The sequence below is a fragment of the Protopterus annectens genome, chromosome 9.part0, assembly GCF_019279795.1.
Source record: "Protopterus annectens isolate FY-2018-M chromosome 9.part0, PAN1.0, whole genome shotgun sequence".
NCBI classification, from domain to species: domain Eukaryota; kingdom Metazoa; phylum Chordata; order Ceratodontiformes; family Protopteridae; genus Protopterus; species Protopterus annectens.
The window spans coordinates 672,568,938-672,590,693 of record NC_056743.1 but is presented as its reverse complement, the minus strand read 5'-3'; the positions used below and the strand labels follow the sequence as shown (position 1 = coordinate 672,590,693).

General features: G+C 38.1%; 1 protein-coding gene across 1 annotated transcript in view; it reads right to left on the bottom strand.

The window, feature by feature from the left end:
- The window catches only part of APOM (apolipoprotein M), a 114,685-nt gene that overhangs the window by 64,211 nt on the left and 28,718 nt on the right, over positions 1-21,756 (bottom strand). The window contains exons 2-3 of the mRNA XM_044082443.1: positions 8,875-9,017; positions 49-122 (exon numbers count right to left, since the gene is read on the bottom strand). Of these exons, the coding sequence (XP_043938378.1) occupies positions 49-122; positions 8,875-9,017 (217 nt within the window). The remainder of the gene's footprint in view (positions 1-48; positions 123-8,874; positions 9,018-21,756) is intronic.

Genomic DNA, 21,756 nt, shown 5'->3' with positions numbered 1-21,756 from the left:
AGCAACATTAACAGAAGAAAGCCATATGCTTGTGTTTTGATGACATACCTTCTAATACTAATTCCTCCATCTCATTGTTAAAGTGATAAGTCCAATTTTTGGTAATGCAGACATCGGTTACACTAGATGAGGACAAAGAAAAAAGGGATGAGACATGGTTAATATAGAAAAATAATAAAATATAAAGAGTGAGAGAACACAGACAAAACAGGAGGATAACAAAGTAAAACTGTGAAACATTATGTGAGAAATTAGACATAAAACACAATGAAAAGAGTGGCACAAACAAAAAGGAGTGTCAAATGGAAGAATACAATGGAAATAAAAGGGTTAACAGAACTTGGAAAATAAAGTGCGTAACAGAGTCAGGGTGAAAAGGATAATAATAGAAAAATGGATTAACGCAGAAAGAAAAAGTAAAAGATGATGTGCAAAGAAAATTGTTAAGAGAGTAAAAATAATTATATTGAAAAAGCAAAAAAGTTAGGGATGGAGACTAGCTGGAAGACAGGGGCAAAAGAAAAAGGGCATGAGGGAGATGAAAGTATTTTACAAAATAAACCTGAGAAAGGAAATATAACAAACTCCTTGAGGAACTGGAAAAACTGATACAATGAGATCCAAAGAGATGTAATAAAAAGGAGAGAAGCAAAGAAAAGTGGAGATAAAGGAGGAAGAGCTAAAGAAAATCATTAAGATTAATACGCAGTAATACCTTACTCTATGTTTAAAACAGAACAGTCAGATAAACCAATTTTTTTTGCCAGGTAAACATGCTGAGATAACAAATTGCATTGAGCTAGTTGCAGGATGAAGCAACATTATGTACTTGAGTCACTTCAGGATGATGTGATCATTATTCCAGCGTAATACATCCCTGGGGGTTATGTTGCAATTACAAAATGAAATAGTTTTGATAAAAACTGCATACATTAATTTCTACAATAAACAGTTAACCCCAGTGTAGCCATTATAGGCCAAGGCTAAGGGACTTACAGTCCACACTGTTTAGGTGGACCTTGCCAAGGCTTTTGACACTATCCTTCATGCTGGGATTATTGACAAACTCTTCCCAACTTAATTTTAACCCACACATAGTTCCCTGGATCAATAATCGTCTGTCCAACAGAACTTATGCCAAGAGATTGGGGGTATTTGCTCTATACAGAAAGTTAGCACCAGTGGTTTCTAATAGGGGTATGCCTAGATCTCTTCTCTTTGGTATATATTTCTGTGACATAAAAACCAATATTAAAGGACTGTAGCTAATCAAGTTTGCTGATGATTGCAAACTGTGGGTGATTATCAAACCTGATTCTAACACTCAAATTCCCCAGAAAGGACTGGAACTGGACTAAACAAATGTTTTCTGTATTTGTCATGGTCTTATCCACAACCCAAAGAAAAACAACATAGTTTCCTTTGGTAAGTCTACCATTAATATATATATATATATATATATATATATATATATATATATATATATATATATATAAATTGCAGTGTCGTACTTGAAAACATCCATATCTTTTGCCTTATACTATTCAAGACATGCAGTATTTTACATAACACTACAAATATTGCACAAGTAGGAAAACTGTCATTATAAAGAATCCTGTCTGTATTTTATATCTTGGTTTGTGTGTGTGTGTGTGTGTGTGTGTGTGTGTGTGTGTGTGTGTGTGTGTGTGTGTGTGTGTGTGTGTGTGTGTGTGTGTATAAAACATGAAAGATGAAAGCAATTACAATGTAACCTGTCTGAACCATAAAAATGACTACTTAATTTTAAACACACTACATATATATAGCTATATATGTATATATATACATATATATATATATATATATATATATATGTATATTAAAAAACAAACAAACACAATCTTGACATACAGCATAAAAATGTGGTGGACCAACAAATGGCTGTAAATGTAGAAAAAACACAAGATCCAGTAAAAAGACCAGAAAACATTTAATATGTGAGCTCTTTCTCAGTTCAACAAAATATTGCTTCATCAAACAAAACATTGCAGAAACAGTGAGTTTAAATACAAACAGTGTCCAATCAAACCACTCAACCAATTAAGGAATATGAGTGTCTTTAATATAAGAAATCCTTAAAACAGTTCTTGTGCTATCCGAGAATAGATAATGCTAAGGATGCAATGGGTTGCTTAAATGTGGCATTTTCTTGCATGAAATGCAAGTATTGTCCATATATTGATTCTAGTGGTAGCTTTTTATTCACCCGGATACAGGTAGAGAGTGAAGATTTAAAGCGCATGCATCTTGTAGTACTTATCATCTTGTTCGTTTAGCCTACTGTAAGGTGTGTTGCTCCTATTATGTGGGCAAGACTCACAGGAGATTAAGGGACTGGCTTAAGGAGCGTTTGTATGCCATCGGTACCCGATCTGATACCAGTGCATTAGCTAAACATGCGAAAGCCATGCATGAGACACACATTTTTAGTTTTATGGGGATAGAGACTGTTAATGTTGGTAGACAAGGGGGAGATGTTGGGATAATTAGGTTAAGAGCATATATGGGTAAGGGGCTGAACGATCGTGTCTCCATTAAACCAGCCCTTAAAGCTAAGAATCCTTGTTTATAAATATAGGTTTGTATTTTTGTATTATGGCTTAGTGCTGATTTTTATAGAAGGTTATGTGTTCCTTTTATTATATTTTTTATATATATATTTGTAGGTATATGTTTTTAAGGCATTCATATTCCTTAACTGGTTGAGTGTTTTTATTGATCACTGTTTGTATTTAAACTCACTGTTTCTGCAATGTTTTGTCTGATGAAGCAGTATTTTGTTGAATTGGGAAAGTGCTCACGTATGAAATGTTTTCTGGTCTTTTGACTGGATCTTGTGTTTTTTCTATGTTTACAGCCATTTGTTGGTCCACCACGTTTTTTTGTGCTGCATTTCTGCTTGTTCATTTTGTGGACCTGTTCTCCACCCTACCTGGTTTTGTGTATTGACAATCTTGACATAGCTTAATAATTTTTATCCTCATTTTTAACATGAACTTTTTCAGGCTAATAAAGATATTTTCCACTTATGTTACATAAATAAAGTCCTAGGAAATCACAGGGGGTCATTCAGAAACAAAGTGCACACTGTGCTAGATGAAATATAGGTGAAATAGTACAATGAAAGGTATTGTATGGGGCCAGACAATTCAGAGAAAAATTTAATGCAGTTGCACTACTAAGAAGATAGAATAGTATGGGTTGTAAGCAAATTACTGGATAATGGCATGCATATGAGAGGCATTATGGAAACGAGAGTCATCGCATATGCAAATGATGACATCAAACATGGCCAAATGATTCAGAAATAGATAAAATTAATGTAATGAAATACGCACCATGATTTCTCAGTAAACAGGGTCACTTTTTGCATTAAGAGTATATAAAAGTAGCATCTGTTCATACTGAACAACATTTGTTAGTGGCCACTCTCACAACCAATGATCACATTGTTGTGCACCAACATATACCATGCCCCAGATAGGTCCGTCAGAGGCTGACCTACTATCATCTCCATGACAGGGCCATAGTTAATGCTATCATGTGGACAGAGATACCATGCAGGAGTTTGTATACATATGCTGTCCTCATATGGAATCACAAGGAATGCATGGAGTGACTATCCAGTGGACACTAAGGTCTATGTAGAGTTAACCATCCACAGGAAAACAGTAGGAATTTTGTAGGCCAAAGTCTCATGAATCCTACAGTTTCTTGACATAATGCTGCAGCATGTAAAAGGAGCACATCTAATTCCCAAAGACAACAGAGGAGAGAAGCACCACTATGCAGGCAATCCATGATGTATCCTATTTCCCTGAGGTTCTGGAGATCATTGACTGCACCAACTTTGCTAAAAAGGTCCTGCCTCCTCCACACAGCACCCAGTATATCATTCAAGATAGCTTCTACCCTATCACCTGCCAGGTGGTGTGAAATGCACAGGCTAATACTTACAATTTGTCTGGGCACAATCAAGGCAGTACCCATGTTTCCCACATCTCGATTAGGTGCAGCCTATACCAGTTTTGTGTGCAGGGTGATTTTTCCACATGGCCATCTAAGTGTATGTAGGTGAGGACTGGGCACCCTATGGTGGGCTTCAATGAACAGGCCAGCCACCACTAACTACAGGGAATGCAGAGCTGGCATTGACTACCTCCACTGGCATATCTGCAGAAGTGGTTGTTGTTGGTCTTCCACTGTTAATGCCTCTGACTGTGTCATTGTGTTGTCTGACTGTCAGTGGACAGGTTGCCATCATTGTCAGGCACCCATGATGCATATCCCATCCTTCTGCACTTGAACCCACACCAACAGCTTAATGGAATATGGTTTTGGTTCTGAAAAAAATAGAATGTAATTTCCCACAATTGTTTAAGATGGCATACAATGACAGGGCACATGTGTCTCTCATTTATTTCATGGATGCCTAGGAGTGCCCATTTGTACTCTGACCGGGGATAGGCATGTGGTGAAAACTCATGCCATTACATTTAATATGAAGTTGTGAATGACTATGAACATTTGATCTTGTTCTCTGTCATCATCTTTCTGGTGGCCCTAGTCCTTTTTTGAAATGCCATGTGAAATAATGCAAGAAATACCACAAAAGTCCAAACTAATTTAAAGCCTTATTCTCTGGAACTACTTCATACTCAGCCAGCTACTGAAATTATCTTTATTTGATACACTGGATAAATTTATACTGAAGGTAATACCTATAACCCATTATTAACAGCCTGAGGAAAGCATTCTGCCAGATTCTCAGATGGATATGGCTTCTATTATTTACTGGTTCCTAATCCTTGTTGCTCCTTGTGAGTGTTCCAGTACATTCAAGACCAGTACATTTCAGACTGCAAACCCAAATCATAAAATTGAATGCAAATGAACAACTGGTAACTTTTTTGGTAATTTCCTTTCTCTGTTCTTGTGCATATACCTTTAGTCTCTAAACTACTGTACCAGAATGTAAAAAAAAGACTATATAAACAACATATTCCATTCACTACAAAAACAGCAATGCAAATAATAAACTAGTGAATATCAAAAGATGCATTGTTCTATCAGTGGCCAAAATGTGCTGATCAGCAAATCCACTACAGTCCCAAGAAAGAAAAAAATGGCTGTGAACTCTGAATCCTCTATCATTATCCATCTGGCAGTCCAATCTCATGTGTGAACTTATATCATCAACACTGCAGTCAAGTGCTGCTTATATTGTTTTAGGCAGTATGTAGACCATGTACAAGTATAGAGTTTAGGTATAGCTTGACCCAACTTGCACTTTTTGTGCAGTTAGTACCAAGGTTATATAGAGCACCTGAGATCAGAGTAAGAATTTCTTCTTTCTAATCTGAGCCATTTTGGCCAGTATGTCTATTTGCAGATGACTGGTGCCTTTCTGTAAGTCAAAGTGATTGGTACAATGGCAGTTGTGTGCATGTATCATTATGTGCAGTAACCAGGGCCTAACCCACACTTTGACACTGGCTCAACATGTATTGCGCTTATCCAAAATTAACTCTTAACTTGTTAGCATCATGGCAAAGAGTGATAAAACCCTGAATGTAGCCTAAGTAACCCAGGTGGTGTGTGAGACACTTGCAGGGAATGATGGACCTGCCAATTCGCGGAGAGGGGGGACTTTTGGGAGTATATTGCAGTCAGTCACTCACAGACGATGGGAACATGCAAGAGGGGCAATGCTCTAAGGGGGAATAGGCAGGTAAAATTGGCTTACTTACTGCAAAGGCACCTGGACATACAACAGGTACATGTGGAGAGGGAAGGTAGGGCTTAATAGAAAAAAAAACTCTTTGATCAGCAATATTATCCTGCATCAAAGCTTCAGTCTCCTTAGTGGCCCTGATCATGGGTCAGAGCAAGTCTAGGAGAAGAAAGGAGAGTCAGGCATACTCAATGAGTAATGTGAGGCCATAGGTGGAGCTGACATTCAACAGTGAGGAAAAAAAATAATTCTTGACTTAACCATCTCTATCAGGTAGATATTTAACAGGTGATTATAAATATAACAACCCCCTCCATTAAAGACATACTGCTGCATTCAGAATAACTATATATACATTATAGCCCTATTACAGCCCTGTAGTTCTTCCCTGATACTGCATCATCATCTTTTTGGTGTGTGTGTGTGTGTGTGTGTGTGTGTGTGTGTGTGTGTGTGTGTGTGTTTGGTGAAATGGATTTTCGGCGAAATGTCATAGACCCATATATATATATATATATATATATATATATATATATATATATATATATGTGTGTGTGTGTATACATATACATACATACACACACACACACACACACACACACACACACACACACACACGCACACATAATATAATTGTAGATGTAGGTCACTTTATTGAGAGTACATTGACCTGACACCCTACAGACTGACGTTTAAAAGTCAAACACATGCAGAACAACATGCTCTGTGCATGCTCTAGGGATTAAACTGGAGTGGAGTAAACCAATGGCAAGTGTTTTTCAGGGGGGCAAGCCCCCTACCCCCTCATGTGAGGGGCTTTGCCCCCACACTCTCTGCTAATTATATATAATAACTCTGAGATCACGCTATCACCATGGAAAGGAAATATTCTCCTTCCCAGAGAAAGCTGATCTTGCACACATCGACCCCTTGCCTGTGTCGACCATTTTGCATCAACCTGCACCCTTATATACAAATATATGTGTGTTTGTGTGTGTATATCTATCTATCTATATATATCTGTTTACTATCAATATGTTGAACGTGCCTTGTGTGCAATTTATCTGTGCGGTAGCCAGAATGCAGAAAACCCTTTGGGAGATGGTTGCAATGTCGACTCAGGAAGGCCGAAGACCGGGACAGTCCAGATCAGGAGATTTACCTTTTTCCACACTGTAGTGCGATCTTGGAGTTGGAATATATAAGTGGCAGGGGGTGTGGGGGGCACAGCATGACTGTCAGTGCATTGTAGTATGGACACCAGAGTGCAGGAGTTGAATTCGACTTTGCCTGCAATGGTGTCCGATCTTTCATACTATTTCCTGTTCTGAAAATTGAACATATAAACCGCATTTTTAATAGGTTTACATTCCAATGTTCGATGTTTTAATAGTAAGCCTATATATCTATGTATATTCTATATATTTATATATATATATATATATATATATGTATATTTGTTTTTTTGTTTTGTTTTTTTTTTTTTGCTGCATGCTTTTCAGATCAGATTATTATATTTTCAGAATGCTGAGAGTAGTGTAAGCATCAGCTAAAGACTGCAAACATTCCCAATGGGAATTACTAGACTGTCTAGTGAACAATTGGCATATATCAATTAATTAAAATATCAGGTTGCATTAGCCGAGGCCACATTTCTTGTAAGTTACAATTCCTCCTAGCCTCACCACAGAAAATATAGCTTGTTGCTATTTTTTTACCCTGTGGCACGCCATTAATAGCCATAGACTGTTTTCCTCAGAGAATGTACTGTACCTTGCTTCTCTTTAAATTATAGATACTTTCAGTGTTTAGATCTGTCTAGGTTTAAATCTACAGTTAAACTACACTCAACTTATCTTGTCCAACAGATGTCATACTGGGCATTCATAATCTCCTGTCAAGCGCTGAACTTCGATTCATGTTTGACTTGTAAATACTGGTTCTTGGTATGCAAGAGATTAAATAAACTACCATATCTTTATTTATGTTGATGACAAATACACTAAAACAAAGCAGAGAAAGTCTTGTAATGCAGAGGACCCCATTTTATGACTTTTCCCTTTATCCTTAAATTCTAAATTAATACATTTAAAGAAAAATACAACAGACAGAGTGATTATTTAATTCTGTAAGGTAGCATAGCCTTGTAAAGAATGATAGACTGAAGGGTTCAGTGTCAAGTACTCTACACTTCGTGGCAATGAAAGCAGCACACACACACACACACACACACACACACACACACACACACACACACACACACACACACACACACACACACCTGGGTTTCATTCATGTACATACACACACACTTGCCTGTGATACATTCATGTACATATACACACACACCTGTGTTACGTTCATGTACACACACACACGCGCACACACAAACACATCTGTTTTACAGTCATGCACATGCGTACACACACACACACACACACACACACACACACCTGTGTTACAGTCATGTACATGCGTATACACACACACACACACTCACACACACCTGTGTTGCAGTCATGTACATGCACATACACACACACACACACACACACCTGTGTTGCATGCATGTACATGCACACATATCTACCTGTGTTGCATGCATACATATACACACACACACACACACACACACACCTGGGTTTCATTCATGTACATACACACACACTTGCCTGTGATACATTCATGTACATATACACACACACCTGTGTTACATTCATGTACATACACACACACACACACACACACACACACGCACACACATCTGTTTTACAGTCATGCACATGCGTACACACACACACACACACACACCTGTGTTACAGTCATGTACATGCGTACACACACACACACCTGTGTTGCAGTCATGTACATACACACACACACACACACACACACACACACACACACACACACACACCTGTGTTGCATGCATGTACATGCACACATATCTACCTGTGTTGCATGCATACATACACACATACACACACACACACACACACACACACACACACACACACACACACACACACACACACACACACACACACACACACACACATCAGCAATATGACTCAAACTGCAGTGGGCGTAACACTTACAGCCGAATGCCTGCAAGTAATAGCATCTTTTCAGGTACGTTGTCTTGTCCAAGGTGATACAATGTATTATCCATGAGCATAAATGACTCCAGTGCAGACTTGTTACCAGCTGCTGCAGCAATAAAGTTCCAGTTACCGTAGTACTGAAAAAGAAACATAAAGTTAATAGTGCCAAATATGTATCTGCAGCATAACAAAACTTTCAGGACAAAAAGTTTTGTGATTTAAATCATTGATTTCTTGTAAAAGCAGGCAGATTTAGTTCTTTAAGTTTGATACAATGAACATATAGAGCTAAGCAAGATCCCTTGTTAACAACTGATGAACCATCTGCGAGTAAGGAGAAATCTGTTGTATTTTTACACATACAGGAGTAACCCAAAACTAATTTATATGTACCTAGCAAATGACTACAAAAAGATTCTGCCTGATAGACATTTCACACTATTTCTAATGCATTACAGCACTGCACATGATTGCACCCCCAATTAATTTCTGCTGCCTTTTTAACTAATTGTCTATTCCTGCTGCATCACTAATTTAGCTTGTGCCACCTTCCTTGCTTATGTATTCCATCAGTCTGTTATTTTTCTGCGAAAAATTGTTAACAAATTTCTACTTTTAGCCACTTGACATTTCTAAATTTGGACTCAAAGATAAGTGTTTCATGGCATCCATCCTATTATTTTCCATATATACATTTGTTGGTGTGCACAGCCCCCCCCCCCCCACACACACATACTTGATTGCATGTGTATTATGCTAATGTTTCATCCAATTATAATATACATTTTCATATGTTTCATCAGTGAATGCTAGGCTAACTGCCCTGAAGGGCCATTTTTAAGGCTAGCCACTAACCCACGGTCAGACTCAAACACTGTATATTGTGTCTATAAGGTGAAGACCTTAACTGTTATGCCAGACTATCCCCCAAATCCTACCAACTAGACCACCAGTGATCCCCAGATGAACCATTTTAAGCCTAACCAATTTCCCTTTTAAAGGTGAGACTCAAACCCTGTACATTGTGTTGGTGAAGTAAACACCTTAAACATTATACTAACCCCCAACCAATTAATGAGATCTGTAGCTTCTTATTTAAGTATTGCTGCCTAATCTGTGACCCAGTCACTTGCTTAGTTTTTCATTCTCTCCCTAGCTTTGGATTCCACGCCTTTGCTGTATTCCAGCTGTAGTCCTTAAATCCATTTCATATTTCTGCTACCACCAGCTCTATCATTCTTTCCTTGCCCAGTTGTCTGTATGGGAGAATAAGTAATAATCCACTAACTTGTTTTATAAATAACAATAAAAGTGTTATTAAAATGTATACCTCTAACCTGTGAAACTAGAACTGTAGCAACAACACTAACAATATGTGCTATGTTACAGCTATGGTAACTGGGATAGAACTTTAAAGGGTTCTCCCAAATGCACTCAGTCAGGTCTCAGATTCCCTGTGAGGTCCTAGCTTGGACATGGGAATCATACTAAATGAGACATGTTGAATTAGATACCAAAGTGGTTAGCATCACTGTTTGGCATAAAATAAAATGGAATTTTTATAAGCTGCACAGTGCAGGAAAGCATTCTTATCAGCTACTATAATTTTGATATAATGCTGTCATTGTCATATTTTGTTTGTCTGTTAACCTTTGTTTGTATATTTATTTATATATTTTTGTTCCTAACACAGTTGTTTGCTATCAGCCATGTGCCAGAGTCCTTCCTTGATCATCCATTTTTCTCTGCTCCACACCTAACTGACATACCCCTTACCTGGGCCAATGCAGATAGGGAAATCTTTAGTTTAAGCAGTAGGAAGAAGTATGCAGAGAGGATCTAAGGATGCCTTGGTACACTGTTATGCAGACATCTCTGAAACATATATTTTGAATGCCCTATTCCTGTCCCACCTGCTCCCGAGGTGCATTACACAAGCATATGCCTCAGGACTATCACCACTGGTCTCATCTAGTAACCGTTAATCCTTAGTTGTAAACCCCAACCCTCACCCTGGACTAGGTAAACTGGCAAAAAGCCACCCTATACCCTTATCCAACTCATTAGGGATTGGGTTTACCAAGAAGACCTGAGTTACCTGGCTAACAATCAGAGCTGCATCCTTGTCTGGCACAGAGCCAGTGTGATATGATTCTTATAGTCAGATATGGTCTTCATTCTCCTAGGTTTAGTCATTTTCAGAATAACATAGACCTGGATAAGACCAGGAGAAAAGCCTAAGTGGAAGTCTGCTACCTTCTTTGGAGGCATAATAGGCAGTTATGTAACTGAAGACAGTGTAGGTAAGCAGGTGGAGACCTGCACAGGAGGAATAAGGGCTTTTTCCAGAATGTATTGCCATTTTCTGAAAGGTGAGATGTGTCTTCAATGGCTGAATATCACTGTTCACAACTAGTGCATTATTTATTGTTGTTTTTTTTTTTTTAGTATTTTTCCAAGTGATTTCATTTTTTTATTTATGTCCATTTATTTCATTTTAATATTCAAAGCAACAGCCCAATGTAACAGTGCATGTTGTATAATAATAACATAGCAGTGATATTCAGTGAGCAGTGTACTATGATGGTTACAGCAACCAGGAAGGAAATTTATAGTAGTGGGTCGAGTGGTATATGTGGACCACGATTACTTGGATAAGTTTTTGGCAGAGGCTGCAGTTTATTTATATATATATATATATATATATATATATATATATATATATATATATATATATATATATATTAAAATATAGGTTGACCTTCAAAGCTACACTGAAAAATTATTTGGCAGTGGGAATTTTGACTATTACAAATGCTGAGAAAGCAGTGGTTAAAGGGTTAACCACTTCAGTTATTCCACGAAGTATTGAAGACTGAATATACATGATTTGTAAATCCAGGTCATTCTTCCAGCTCTGAGGAGGTAGAACAGGAATGGGAGGAAGAGCAAGTATAAAGTAGAAAAGGATGTATTTTTATAGACTATAGAATGCACCTGGGCAGGGACAGCATGAGAGGTTTCATTTAGCTGTTTGATTACGCTCCTTTATGAAGAGAAGCAGTTTTAAAGTGGAACTTTGAGATGAACTATACTGTAGAGATGGTCTGTATAATATAATAATATACAATAATATATAATATTATATTATAATATATGTATGATACAGGTTAAAACTAGAGATGTTTGTGTAAATAAGAAATAGACTGTTTACTAGAATCAACGAAAAACTAAAGAGGTTATTACTTTAAAGGGGGTGGCCATACACTTTGTTAATGACTTATGTCATGCATGTGAAGGATAAGGTATCTATGTATACCTGACAAATGTTATGGCAGCCTATGCATTCTTGGAGATTATTTAATTCCTTAATTGTATTTTATTTCATTATATGGATCTCTGCTGCATTGATGGACGTTTATATGATGGGGCTGTAAAGCGTGACATCAGAGTATCTTTATCTGAGGGTCACTGATGAAACCATGATGAGTAATACTAAAGAACAGGAAGTCTTATTTGAGTTCTGTCTACTTTTTGTTTTTATGGGATAAACATCTTCTATAATAAAGAAAGCAGTTATAATATAAAGTTTGAGCTGGGGCATTAAGAAGATGGATATTATGTAAGTAGCTGCCAAAACTGTTTCACTATGACTGTTAATAGATTCATAGATTAGTACTAAGCTAAGTGCCCTTGTGAGCTATTTTAAGCCTAGCCAATTATCCCTTGTGAGACTCAAACCCTGCACCTTGTGTTTGTAAGGCAAACACCTTAACCATTAGGCCACCCTCCATCATATGCTTAAGAGTTCACTGTTACATGTTGTGAGATTCTTCTGCCAATGTTTGCTATAGATGTACTATATGAAGCCTGTAATTATGGCATGCCTCAAGGATGTGTCTAATAATGCAATATCAGGTATAGTGAAAATATTATTTCAGAACATGTAGCTCTGATCTAAAATAGATATTGCATTATATGAAAGGCATCCAGTGTGAATTACATAACAGATCACATTTACTGTAATTTGAATCTACTGTTTTTGTCTGTCTCCCAGATTTTGAAATGATTCACTGCTGAATATCATTGTGCCTCAATATATACACATGGCAACTGCTTAAAGATGGGTATTCAAGTTTATGAGAAATTGGTATTAGTTCAGTACTTATATATGCAAAATGCTAATTACTTTTAAAGAGGGAGATGTAGTCTTAGCTGATAATGTGGATACGAAGGAGGTGAAACACATGATATTAGTACTGCAAAGCAGAAGAATAAGGAAAGATGATTTTAATTTTAAAAAGATTGAAACATTTTCTTATGGCTGTCCAATAATTATTATGAGAGAGAAAATAAGAGTGTGTATATTTATACGTAAAAAAAAATATATATATATATATAGATGTGTGTGTGTGTGTGTATCTATATATATATATATATATATATATATATATATATATATATATATATATATATATATGTAGGATGAGGTGGCCCTTACAAGGGAACAAGGAGAGAATTGCCTGAGTGATAATGTGACAGGAAAGCATAAGAGTGAATGCTGAAGTTGGACAATGGATGCCAGTGGTGATAAGGTGCCATAAATGACAAAATGACAAAGAAACAGACTCCATTTTATTTTGATGACCTTTCAAATTGTTTTTAAAAATAAAGCAATAACACCTGGGTAACCTGTTATGTCTCTAATGGACACATTAGGTGAAACAGCTAAAATGGCAAGGGTGTTGTATGCTGACAAAGTAAATATCAAGGAATTTTGTAAGAATAACAAATGCAGAGTCTGTGTGTAATTTGCAGTGTGTCAGTGATACACTCAGAATGCTTCCTTGCTCAGAATAATGTGGAGTATAAATGCCATGCAATGGCTTGAACATGTTTTGAAAAGAACATGACTTAAATGATATTGAAACAGACAAAGAATCAAAAGAGGGGGAATGATGGAGGAGATTAAGGCAAGTTATGGGTAAGATGAGGAAGGGTTTACAGAATTATATTTCTTAAGGGTAACATGTAAAGCATGATTGCCTCAACACAGATTGAGGGTTTAAAGGGTCTTGGACAGAAGCACCTGCTAAAAGCAACCTTCATAAAATGATGAATATACTAAACGCACAAGGGTAAAGTTAGTACATTTTAAGGATATGTCCAAAATAGTATTAGCATTAAGGACATAATGGAATAAATGGGAAGAATTAAGTAACAGAATGGAAGATAATATTCCAAACTGCTTCAATAAGACATATCCATTTATTTCTGCAGTTTCTGAGTTCAAGAAGTAATTGGTATAAATTTATGAGCTTATCTAATATTTCATGATTAAATACTCTAAAGGGGAGAAGTGATTATGATATAATGTTGTGTGATATAACAAAATTGAATCAGGAAGAATGGGGTAACAAGATGAAAGGTGGTCATTTTTATGGTGCTTATGTTCTTTGTGTTTATGTGATGTTTCAAGATTGCTAAAGAAGACTTTCAAGAAAAGTTATAAATATTATGAGATTATGTAAGGCAACAGGGTTTTTTAAGACTCAAGCATATGGAGACAAGTAGTGGTTTAAAATAGTCTGCAAAATCATGTCATCACTTACATGGGAGCATGTAGTTATTTCAAATGTACCCTTACTATGTGCCCTAACAGCAAAAAATTCAGAGTGCACCTTTTACCATTCATCTTAATATTAAAGCAACATTTTCAGTGTGCACTAACACCAAAACAATACTAATATTAAATGTATTAATCACATTAAATGTTCTTGTTTTAGACAGTAGCAGGGTTGTAGAGAAATTTATTATTGAAACCAGGCAGCTTGTGGATTTTAAGACTTCAATGTGCCTCACAATTCAATATGACATTATGAAACTTCTGACTTCTAACCTCTAAGCACTGAAATTTAAAATTATGTACATCAGTGGCTTAGCCAACCTCAAATACATACGTTGCCAAAGCATTTACATGCATTTTGTTCTCTATATTCCTAATTTCTTGTGATATTTCTAAGTGGTCTTGGCTTTGCCTATATAGTTAAGGCAACATTTAGTTGGGTCATGTTAAGGAAGAAAATTTACGCTGACATTTCCTGAATCATTAAAGGTAAACATCTCAAAAAAATTAGAATTCCTGTTTGCATAAAACAAGATGTACAAATTTACACTCATTATTAATATAGCAGCACCATGAATATTTTTCAAAGTGGGACATGAGTACAGCAGACAATACAAGGTCTACCTTATTCTTAAAAATGCCTGATTAAGGTAATATGGTAAGTTTGAGCATCATACAAACAACTGTCTTAATCCAGAAGTGCACCTTTTAGACACTGCATGGAAATTAATGTTCATTTCCAAAGTCATTCTTCCATTAGGCACTATAAAAAATCACCACTAATTTCTAATTATTTTCCAGGACAGAACAATTGCACGTGTAACATCACAGTCCAATCATTATTCTGTAATGGCAAGGGAACAATTGCTAAAATCTTCCAGCCAATGGCCTGTCTGGCACATCTCCAGCAGTGTAATATATAAAATTGCCTATCCAAATGCAGCCTGACAAATGCAGAACTCCAAGAGCTTCCCTGAGCTCTCCACGTCATTTTAACTTGCTACGGTTACACACTTTAGTATACATCTGCTTAAAACAACGGTTTAAATTGATGCCCTCATAGCCAGCTATGACATCATCACTGTAACAGCCTATAGCTTCAGAGCAACAGCAACAAAAATACTAAAGTAATCAGTCAATTAATTATGGGGGAAATGCATAAAATATACATAATTTTGAGCATACAGACACATGTCAAACTGTTGAAATATGCACACTCAGCTACATACAATAAGACCAAAATGTAGCTCCCTAGAATATAAATAAATACATAAATTGAATAATACCTGTAAATCTCTCTAACATGTTTCCTATGCTTTATTTTATATACCCCACAATGGGATACCCCTCAGGAGCAAGTCATAAATGCATGAGTAAAATAGCACATGCAAAGCACTTCCACAAAATTTGTTCTTTAAATACCACGTCATTGCAGATGTGGCTTGTGAGTGGGGAAACCAAGACAATTTGTTTGACCCAGTGATCTAGCTTGATCAATTTAAAGAAAAATCATAAGTCATACTAAAAGAGAGACCAACAGACTAACTACCAGAGAGACCAAGAGACTAACAGAAAGATCAAAAGTCATACTAACAGAGATTTGGCTTAAACCAGGCAACCACAACAATGAAATCATTCCACCATGTTACAATATAATCTGTAGTGATAGAATAGGTAAAAAGGGGGGGTGTTGCTATAGTGTATAAATCTCACCTCATCCTTGAGAAAGTAGACATAACAACCCCAGACCTTGATAAAGTTGAACTCACTCTAACAAAACTAAAACTTAATGATAGTAAACACATGAACATCATAGAATGCTACATCCCTCCAGGCAACAATAATCCCATTACAGAAAACTTCCCAGAATGGATATCTAACTCCCTCCCCCAGGAAAGCATAGTATTAGGAGACCTTAATACTGACTGGCAAAACTGTTCCAATCATAACCCACTCTCCCATATTAACTTACATGGCCTAACCCAACTCATCACTTCCCCCACAAGAACAGACAAGAGAACCAAACACCAATCCACTCTAGATTGGATACTCCTATCCCACCCATCACTGATATCCATAGCAGGGTGTCTACCAGACACCCTGAGTGATCACCAAGCCACATTCTTACTCAGATCAAAATCACCACAACTGACCCAAATATATACGTGCCTAATTAGAAACAAAAAAACACTTTAACCGCTCCAACTTTATAAAAATGTACAACTGGACCCCCCCCCTAAAAAAAAACTACCTCTTGATGAAGCTGTACTATATTTCAATACTACCTTCTTAAACACCCTTAACCATCATGCCCCCGCCAGAACAACAAGAATTAAAACTAAATATGCCCCCTGATTAACCACAGACACAAAATCCCTCCTCAAAACAAGAAACAAGGCCTGGACCAACTACCTCAACAGTAAATCCCAATTGAACAAACAAATATACGTTGAACTACTTAACAAAGTCAAAAATCTCACCAAAACAGACAAAACATTTTACTACCAAAAGTTACAGGATAAGCACAGGAACAACCCACAAAAATTTGGGGCAGCAATTAGCTCTATTCTACAACCAAGAAAAACAACTACCCCAACCCCAAAAATAGATAACAACCAAGAAGAGATCCCCACTCAGTTTAATAAATACTTTACAGAAACCATCCAGACCCTTGCAAACAACCAACCCTATGACAACATCCCCACCCCTGCAAATCCACCCCCACCCCAACTAACAATTGCCCCAAGTTCAGCTTCCACCCAGAACCAACCAAATCCATTGAAAAACTCTTCCGCAAGCTCAACCCAATGTCTCTAGCCACAGATAAATTACCCGCTGAATACCTTCAGGTTAATCAGGTGCTTTTGTTTTAGTCTCAGCAGCACTAATTGTATGATGAATCTCTTTATGTGCTTGGTTAGTTCGTATTAATTGCTGTAGATATATTTGAGGTGTTGTAAAATGTTAGAATATGAATCTGATGAAGTGTCTTGGTTAGACATGAAAGAGCTTACTCCTACAATAAACTTCTTTTATACCTGGAAAGCCATGTCTGTGCACTTACTGTTTGTTTTTGTGGACTTTAAGAAGCCATTCCCTATTTGTTGAAGCAATGACAGAGCATACATGTTAAGGAAGAAAATTTATGCTGACATTTCCTGAATCATTAAAGGTATTTTGGAATGGACATGTGTTGGTGTTTGACAGCCCTAATAAGGAAACTTAGAAACCACAGTGAATGGCAAAACTAACATGAAGCAAATCAGAAATGGTATGATAGCTGAGAAACACTGATACAGCCATGGGAAGTGCAAGATGAACAGGAGGAAAAGTCTGCTTTCACAGAGAAGATTATCCTGTTTGCAAAAAAAGCACCCAGTACAGGATGGTTAGCTAGACTGAGAAGTGGGACATAAACTGGTATCTCCATGAAATGAAGGATTGTGAACTTAGTTGCATTATGTAAGACAAGACAGTACAGAGACAGATGTATGTAATCCCCAGTAGGAATTATAAAAGCTTGTTTAAGCTAATGCCTTTTTGAATGTGCCATAAATCTGAGTTTTCCTTCTCTAACATATCAAGAGGAATGAAAACATACAAGTCATTAAGTGTTAAAAAGATTAAACAATAAAACAGATAATGATGTATCCCAGTTGGTGGCTAAATATTTCATTAAGCTCCTTTCTTTGTCAATGTGCCATTTTTTTTTTACTCGTCTTGTACATGATCTTTTTGCAGTATTGATACTATTCCAGAATGAATAAGGTAAAGATTAGTTTAACCGTAGTTTAGACATAAATTAATGGTTCCACAGAAATTTAATATGAGTGACATGGTGGGATTAAAATGTTTTAGTTTACTGTTATTTCAAGGAAAAATGTGCAATGGCTTCCCCAGTTTGAAAGATAGATATAACAGTATTTGAGGGAAGCTTGACCATTAACTATTTGTGTATAGGAAATGCAGTGTAATCTGGGAGCATGAAGTACTGACTTACATTGAATAATTGGAAGCTTTGAGGAGTTTCTTTGAATATTAGGAACCACCGCTGATAATTTGTTTTAAGGTTTTATAGTTATATGCATGATCAACAAAATGAAAGCGCTATTATTATAAAAGTAAGGGATCAGCAAAACAGGAAACAAAAGTACTTAAATCTGTATCATATTATTTTGGGTTATTAAGATCTGCTGAGAAATGTTTGTATAAATAAAAGATTTTAAGTTGTATCAGTTGTAAAGTTTGCAACCAACATTGTCAGGGTCCTAACATCAATAATTACTTACATTCATGCACCTTAGGACTTAAAGGTACTCGAATCCCCCTGCTGGGGTAGATTATTACAAAGAAAACAAAATCTGTTTAACATTATATAAACAGATAACTATCAGGGAATAAAATAAAGACACATAAAATAATTAAAGTTGATATAACCCATTAAGGAGTGAAAAGTACATGAAAAAAGTGAATGGAAGAAAAAAAAACAGAATTATTGACTGATTTGGTGAAGTGAGCGGTGATGCTGGTGGGTGTATTTTTGCTGGAGCAATGTTGGTCCTTTGAGTGCCAGTTAGCAGTTTGGAAAGAGCAAGGCATGAATGAAAAGATGTATATTATACTTTTTTATAAATAATAATGTAATAATAGCCTTGCATTGTGGTATTTATTGTGCTGTATAGATTGGAAAAAAATTGCTAAATAATTTTAAAGAAAGTGTTAACTTTGGCATCAATGCCTCCCTCTCTCTCTTGCTGGGAAGCTTAAGTATGCTGGAGGGAACAGTACAGTCAAGCATGGTTGCATAGTTGACTGGAGTGTAAAGTAAAAAGTATTTTGTTAGGATGATCTCAAGATGTAAGAAGTAGAATGGGTGACCATGTTTTACAGGTAATTAAATGAGTACTAAATAAAAGATTTAAAATAAGAAGTAAGATAGCCAGCCCTCTGGCAAAGTAAAATATAACCCTGACTATATCCCAGTGACCTATGTTCAGTTAGCAGCACAGAAAGCTGGAAGAGCAGCACAAGAAGGGGATGAATAAGCAGCCAGCATCAACTCACCCATCCTGAGGGGAGGTGGAAGTTAGCAGCCAGCACCAACTCACCCATCCTGGGGGGGGGGGGGTTAGCAGCCAGCACCAACTCACCCATCCTGAGGGGAGGTGGAAGTTAGCAGCCAGAACCAACTCACCCATCCTGGGGGGGGGGGGCGGGGGGAGTTAGCAGCCAGCACCAACTCACCCATCCTGAAGGGAGGGTGGGAATGAGCAACCACTATCAACTTACTCATCCTGAAGGGAGGGTGGGAGGGAGCAGTCAGCACCAACCCACCCATCCTGAGGGAAGATGGGAGTGAGCAGTCAGTACCAACTCACCCATCCTGTAGGGAGGGAGGGAGTGAGCAGCCATTACCAACTTACTTATTCTAAGGGGAGGGTGGGAGTGAGCAACTGGTACCAACTCATCCATCCTGATGGGAAGGGAAAGTTACCAGCCAGGACCAACTCACCTATCCTGAGGGGAGGATGGGAGTGAGCAGTCAGCACCAGCTCACTCATCCTAAGAGGAGGGTGGGAGTGAGCAGCTATTACCAACTTACTTATTCTAAGGGGAGGGTGGGAGTGAGCAACTGGTACCAACTCATCCATCCTGATGGGAGGGGGAAGGTACCAGCCAGGACCAACTCACCTATACTGAGGGGAGAGTGGGAGTGAGCAGTCAGTAGCAACCCACCCATCCTGTGTGGAAGGTGGAAGTAAGCAGTCAGCACCAGCTCACTCATCCTCAGAGGAGGGTGGGAGTGAGCAGCCAGTACTAACTCACCTATCCTGAGGAGAGAGTGGGAGTTAGCAGACAGCACCAACCCACCCATCCTGTGTGGAAGGCGGGAGTAAGCAGGCAGCACCAGCTCACTCATCCTGAGAGAAGGTGGGAGTGTGGGAGTGAGCAGCCAGTACTAACTCACCTATCCTGAGGAGAGAGTGGGAGTTAGCAGCCAGGACCAACTCACCCATCCTGGGGGGGGGGGGTGAACAGCCAGTATCAACTCACCCATCCTAAGGGGAGGGGAGGATGGGCGTGACCAGCCAGCACCAACTTACCCATCCTGAGAGGTGGAAAATGTGGGAGAGAACAGCCAGCAGTGGCTCACCCATCCTGAATGGAGGGTGGGAGTGAGCACCAGCACCAACTCACCCATCCTGAGGGGAGGGGTTGGGTGGGAGTGAGCAGACAGTACTGACTCACTCATCCTGAGGGGAGGGTTGCACCTTGGCTTGCTGTACTGGTGACACCGGCAGCAATGAGCCTAGTGGGCTTACACTGCTGTGGTGCACCATTTCTGAGGACACTGGTGTGTATGTGTGTGTGGCAGCAGGTATGTGCCCTCCACCATGCAGCAATAGTAGACATTATAACCCACCATGTGGAGGAGGTAGGCAGCTTGGAGCCTGATCCGTGATGTGAGGATGACAGCTTATGCTCCTAGTTCACTCCACTATTGTCCCAGAGGAATGAATTGGCTTTAGGGCTCTCACCTTTGAGAAATGAATGAGAAAAAAAGGTAGAACTTGATGGTCATGATTAGGATCAGGGATAAAAAAATAATTAGGCAAAGTAAGGTTATGAGTCTAATATGTAACTTATTGTTTAAAGTGAAAATCTGAAGTGATAAGCAGTGAAAGAAGAGTGTTCAATAAGAGGAACATTCTGTGCAAGATTTTTTGGAGTATACTATATGGGAGCTACCACTGATCCTGGGAGCTATCGCACTATTAGCCTGATGAGCCTGGTCTGTAAGGCCATAGAACGTATCATCATGGAGCTCATAAATAAGGACATTAGTAATCTCCAAACTCTGGACCCCACCCAGTTTGGGTTTGTGAAAGGCAGATCATACCTCCTGAATCTGATCAACTTCTTGGAGGCAGTCACCAAAGCTGTAGATGAGGGTAAGGTGGTTCACACAGCCTATCTTGACCTCGCCAAGGCTTTTGACACCATCCTCCATTCTGGAATTATAGATAAACTCACTAAACTAGGCATAAATCCTTACATCACAAGATGGGATGCCAACTGGCTCACTGACAGAACCCACAATGTAAACGCTGCAGATTCCAAATCTGACTTCAAACCAGTGACAAGTGGAGTACCACAGGGTTCAGTCCTGGGTCCTCTCCTGTTTGGTATCTACTTCTATGAAGTACAGGCTAACACAGAAGGCCTCTGGCTAATGAAGTTCGCAGATG